Genomic DNA, 6106 nt, shown 5'->3' with positions numbered 1-6106 from the left:
GGGGGGGGGGGGGGGGGGGTATCTGGTGATTTTATTCATTCTTGGGCAGTTGGGGAGGTACGTGACAATGCGAACACCCTAATTACACCTAATGATCTATTCCCTTAAAGTGTGACTGCCTTGGGCCAGCGATGGTTTGTTCTGAGGGGTCGTTCTCATAACCTCCCCCTGCCTAGGCTGCTCCTCTTGGCGAAACATCTTTTGAGTTGGAGCCCCTACCTTTCGTGATCCAGGACCCCCACCGGACCCCCCACCCTCAACCCTCTTAAGCTCTGATGAGGCCCAAAACCGAACCGCTCCAAAACTTCCTGGAGTCTGTGCTACCTGCACCTGGCCAACAGAGGCTCCACATATTGATAGCAACACAGACGGAAGAAATGCAACTGAGCACATCGCTTCAGAACTAAAAGCTCTGCGCTAGCTTTGAGACTATAAAAGAACAGATTCTAAAACGCTACTACTTCACAAATCACCAATCGGTTTGGGACTAAAACACCTCTCTGATCTTCTGGTATAATTTCAACTCACCACACCTTTTAAAAGAATACCACACAGATATATGTTATTGCACTCCAGTTGGACTCATGGTGGACACAAATTGATGCAACCGAAACAAAGATATAGTCTTTTTTTTATTCCACACGTCATTATTGATTATCAAAACCGGCTGCACATTACCCACAATGCAACTCAACCGTCGCCAGTTTGGTCAGAGATTCTGGTGTTATGCTAATAGCGGCTAACGTAACCACAAGCTGAGATGAGAGCACGGCTAAAGAGGTCCACACCCCCAGATTTTTTATTTTTTTTATTTTCACTTTACTAATAATAAACAGTATTTACTTAAGTGACATTACTTAGGCAATTTATCTGACTTTGTGCAGCTTCCTCTGGAGCCACAAATGGCGTCATACAACGGTTTTCACATATGCTGTAGTATTCCCCAAGATCTGTAAACAGACTTTGATGTGGTGTTCCCCTTTAATATAGGCCAGCACTGGTCTAAACTCTCATTGAATGTAATTTACTCCAGTTTTTAGTCTTGATCATATAATGTTGTCTTGCCTTGTGTACGCCTTAATAGCACCAACAATGTATTAGACTTAGACTTAGACTTCTCTTTATTGATCCTTTTGGGATGACTCCCGCAAGGAAATTGAAAATTCCAGCAGCAGTTTTAGCAAGAGAAAAAGAAATTGAAAAATAGATACAAAATTAAATTAAAAAATATATAAAAAAGACAGTATAAAAACAACAAAATAAACTAACAAAATAAACATTATTACTGAAGTATAATGTGTTCAGGTAAACCTATTAGTAGTCTCACTTTGCCGGACCACTGCAGTGTTGCCGAGGAGGGTCTGGCTAGTCCACACAGCAGTCCAGGATGGGAGGAAAACGTGCTCTGGTTTATTGGCATTTTTTAAACCAATCACAATTGTCTTGGGCGGTGCTAGGCAACGGGAAAAGCCGCGGTGCCGCTACAAAATAGTCATTTTTGGGTGGTACGTTCAAAAGTTGTTTTAGAAAACTCAGATTGGACAAATAGTCTAGCTAGCTGTCTGGATTTACCCTGCAGAGATCTGAGGAGGAGTTAACCATAGTCCTCAAAAATCCACCGGAGTTTAAAATGCCAACACAAAGGAAGCCCAAGGCAAGTCTAAATGAGGAAAATCCGGCGAAATTTTTCACGAAAATTCTATTAGTATAAAAACGGTTCATGTTAGTGAAGTTAGAAGGAAGAGCAACATTTCTGAATTAAGTGTTGCCTTTGGTTGGCCTGCTTTACAGATGAATACACACAGTACAGAATAATGCACCTGTGGCCATGCATGCTTGATAAAACCTCTGACACAAGCACTTACTTATAATAAAAACACTGGGACACATCAGTTAGGGAGCACGGAATAATCCAAGGTAACTGAATCAATCCAAACTGGCGATAAATACAGAGCCATAAAAAAACATTCTCATGTTCAAACGGAGGAAAAATCGTTTTGTCCTTTATTAATTGTCCGCGCCGTTAAATGCTCTGGAAGACATTGAGAGTCTCCAAATATCAACATCCATTTGATTTGCACTGGCAGGCTGCCGGCTCTTCACAGGCAGTCCTTCTCACCAAGGTCTTCACTGGAGGACCACATCCCTCTCATTCCTCAATTTGTCTTTCTCTATAATCCTGTTATATATTTCTTTTTTTATCATCACCAACACAGCACACAGCAATTATTAAGAATGACACACAAAAAAGAGAAGGAGAGCGGATCAAAAGAAGGGTTAAAAACAGCAGAAAACCCAGAGATACTCAAAGTTGTCTCAGGGTTGTTGTCATGTCCCATCCTCCCAGCAGCATTGTATGCAACTGCAATCAAACAAGTGGAGGGAAAATAAAGTCACTATTCTGCTACCAAAATATAGAGAACTGACCTTGGGTGAGTAAAGCCAGCGAGCAGAGCAGGATAGTTTTAGAATAAAGAATGGGGATGACGGGTAGAGAGAGGATGGGAAATGAGGAGTGGAGAGGAAGGACAGTTTGTGAGAGAGAAAAGGTGTCTTAGTTACAATACCATATGTCCATAAAAAAAAAAAAAAACCTTTAACCCTGTATTTTAAAGAATGCTGAGCATTTCCATGGCTACAAATAAAAAGGAGCCTTAACAACTGAATAGGTTTCCCAATGGAGTCCACAGAGACACTAAAAAGGACAAAAAATTACAAAATGACTGAGTGGATGATAAAAAAAAAACTAGAAAAACTAAAAAGTGAAAAGCAGCACTTAAGACACTTTTCGGTTTAGTGAAGTTATATGCTTTGTTAATGTATGGTAAGTGGGTCTTTTTTAAAGTTTAGACTTGATCTAATGATTTCTTATTTTTAAGATTAGGAAACAGGACAATTTGGGGGGGATTGGGTACTGAGGGAAAAGGGGATCCCAACTATTCAGAAGTCAATAGTTAAATAAAGACGTCAACCCAGGCGGACAGAGGCAATAGATTAACCTCTACCACTCCAGCTCAGGTGATAGGGAGGAGAGGTCAGAGGCTATTTTTACTTTTTAACACCCTCATTCACTCCCTCGCCCGCTATAGAAACACACTCAGGCACGCACATACGAGAGTGAGCTCCATCAGGGAGGAGGACCCAGCAGCACCGAGCCTTGCAAGCATTAATTCAATCTATCAAGGGTCAGCTAGTTAGCAGCATGACCCCGCTAAAACACGCTTTAACGTTACAGAACAGGCCGCTGTAGAGAATGCTGGGCACCCCCCCAAAAAAACGACCCCAAAAACCAGATGGCCTCACAAAGGAGAACATGGAACCCTGAAAGAGAGGAGGTAGTGTGGGGCAAAGAGGGACAACAGGCATTCAGGACCTTGATGAGGTGGATTAGAGAGGGCAAGGGTTTACATTTTTGTGTGTGTGTGTGTGTGTGTGTGTGTGTGTGTGTGTGTGTGTTCCACCAAATCAAGTTCCTTGCCGAGACTATTTTGCAGCAGCAACTAGGCCCTGTGTCGCGCTTAGCCCCGCCCATGATGATTATGATTGGTTTGAAGAAATGCCAATTAACCAGAGCGCGTTCTCTTTCTAGACTAGCCAGACCCTCCTCTGCAGGGCTGGAAGTAGGTCTGGCAAAACGAGACTACTCTGAAACTGTAGCCTGGGCACTGCAGATCAATCATGTTCGCTTGTTTAAGCAATGTTTTTGCGATTTCCTACTATTTCTTTCTTATTTTGTGCACAAAGGTACTCACATTGACGTTTGTGATGTAACAGGTAACAGGTACTGGGATCATAATAATCTTCCAATAACATACTTGTTATCATATTATTATTATTTAGGCCAATCAGACTAATAGGGATATTTGGGAAGACAAAACATCAGATAACATCGAGCTCATGTTATAAAGTATATAAACTCATATTTTACTATGAGTCCTTAAATTTGCCACATGCACTGGTGGCGTATTTTTTTTTTTTTTTTTTTTTTTTTAATAGCTTTATTCCTAAAGTAATATCTTACCAGATTTCTAAATTATGCTAATAACTTATAAAATAACATTCACAATTATAGTACATCTAAGTAGTAAAATATCAGATATTTTATTTTCTGAATATTTTAAACCAAGAGGTATAGTAAGGTTCTAATTATTGTGCTAATACAATTTTAAAATGTTGATAAAAATGTTTTTTTTTCTGTTACGTCAGTTTGGCATAATTAAATTTGTCTATAACGTATAATGATAGTTTAAAAACGTCCTTCATTAAGCCATACACTTCAAGTAGCACCAAGTGGTGACTTTCAGTACTTCAGTCACAAGAGAGCATTTACCCTAACCCTTATATCGGCTGTGAGTGCAACTTAGCCAAACATTTGCTGAGAACTTACAGGTCTTTATGTAAATTAAAGTATACATTTGTACATCTGTTCATACATTATACATTCAATTTGTTTGCTCTGTCATTTTGTCAATTGGTGTCTGTCGTTTTCTCGTATGATTACTGAAAAAAATGACTATTTAGACTAAATACCATTAAAAGGTGCAAGAATGCTGCCCTTCTCTGTTGCAAAATGCATGACAACAAATTATTATGCAATTATTTATGATCATGATCACTCCAAAACACATCAATGATAATCTGAGATGCAGGCAGGATAATGGTGCTACCTGTTTAAATTGCAAAGTAGATTTTTTTTGCTGGAAATGCTAACCACTGCATCGCTCCTCCCCCCTTACTTTTGAAATGCAAGCAGCCTGGGTCAGTCACTCAGCTCGTCTGCCCATCTCTCATTCACATTACCTGTGCTCACTCACGCTCTTTCCATCTCTCCCTACCTTTTTCTCTGTGAGTCTTTCAACATGCCCTGGTATGATCAAAGACAGCTTTGTGACACTGTGCAAGACATCCAGGAAGCAAAAAAAACATCAAACCACTAAAGAGCAACTTGTAAAAAAAGAGACAGAAAGAGAGTGAGACAGAAGGAAAGATGCACACATGCAAGTGTGTGTGTTTATGTGTGTGATAAACAAGTGAATTAACAAGACAAGAGAGAGGGATGACTTTGTCTCTACCTTCAGCACGTCGATGAAAGGTAGAAAGGTGTCCCTCTGAAGTCCGTTTTTGTACAGATCTGAAAGAGGAGGGGAGGGCCTTTATTAGAGCTGCTGTTTAGCCTCCTAATAATGTCATTCCCTCACCGCAGATTGGCAGATAAAGTGGCTATTGATGAACTGAAGGATGGGTGGGGAGGTACGACAAAAGGACTGGGACCAGGGGAGAAAAATGGATTTCTCCACCGGCAGCGGCAGCAACATAAAATTCATTACATTCCCAAACAATGGTGGCGAGAGAAAGGACTGTCGCCTTTTCAGCGCAGACAATGTCCACAGCAGCTTGCTGAATAGATGTTTCAATTAGCTCGGCTGGAACAAATTACATCTGAAGTAGCATCCCTGATAGACAGATAAAACAGATAGGGATTCACACACAAACACGGACAAAGACACACAGACAAACATCGGGCCTTCCTCCAGCTGCAAACGCAAACAAGCGCTAGTTGTTGATGTTTGGGCTTAAGCTTACTACAGCAGGACCCCAACACACACGCATGACAACTCCTATACTGTAATGGACTGTGCTGTCTATTAGACATGAGTAGCGCAAAGATTAAAGGACTAGTTCAATATTCGGGACAAACCCTTGTTCGCTTTCTTGCTGTGACTTTTTTCAGGAGATGAATACCACTCTGTGCAGTAACTATGGCGCTGGAAACAGGAGACAGTTAGCTTAGCACAAAGACTGGAAAAAGGAAATAATCCGGCTCTGTTAGAAAGGCTACAGCACCTCTAAAGTTCAACAGTTACATATGGTGTGTTTAGTTCATAAACCAGTTGTGGTTTTACAGGGGGTTGTGTCCTGGACTATTTCTTGGCTGGGAGCAGTGATCCTAAAAATAGTCCACCATATAACCTCCTGTAAAACCACACTGTGCCATTTATTTGTACAGAAACAAAGAAATACATATAACTTGTTAATATGTGAGCTTTAGAGGTGTTTGGAGGTGGATCGTGCAACCTTTCGAGAGAGCCATGCTAGTTGTGTGTCC

At 40.8% G+C, this 6106-nt stretch overlaps 1 protein-coding gene across 1 annotated transcript in view; it reads right to left on the bottom strand.

Annotated features, from left to right (window-relative positions):
* afg1lb (AFG1 like ATPase b) overlaps positions 1 to 6106 on the bottom strand; it is a 27243-nt gene that overhangs the window by 9783 nt on the left and 11354 nt on the right. Inside the window, exon 7 of the mRNA XM_032543010.1 lies at positions 5073 to 5131. Coding sequence (XP_032398901.1) covers positions 5073 to 5131 — 59 coding nt within the window. The remainder of the gene's footprint in view (positions 1 to 5072; positions 5132 to 6106) is intronic.

This window comes from Etheostoma spectabile, chromosome 18, assembly GCF_008692095.1.
Source record: "Etheostoma spectabile isolate EspeVRDwgs_2016 chromosome 18, UIUC_Espe_1.0, whole genome shotgun sequence".
Lineage (NCBI taxonomy): Eukaryota > Metazoa > Chordata > Actinopteri > Perciformes > Percidae > Etheostoma > Etheostoma spectabile.
This window is presented reverse-complemented; position numbering and strand designations above follow the sequence as displayed.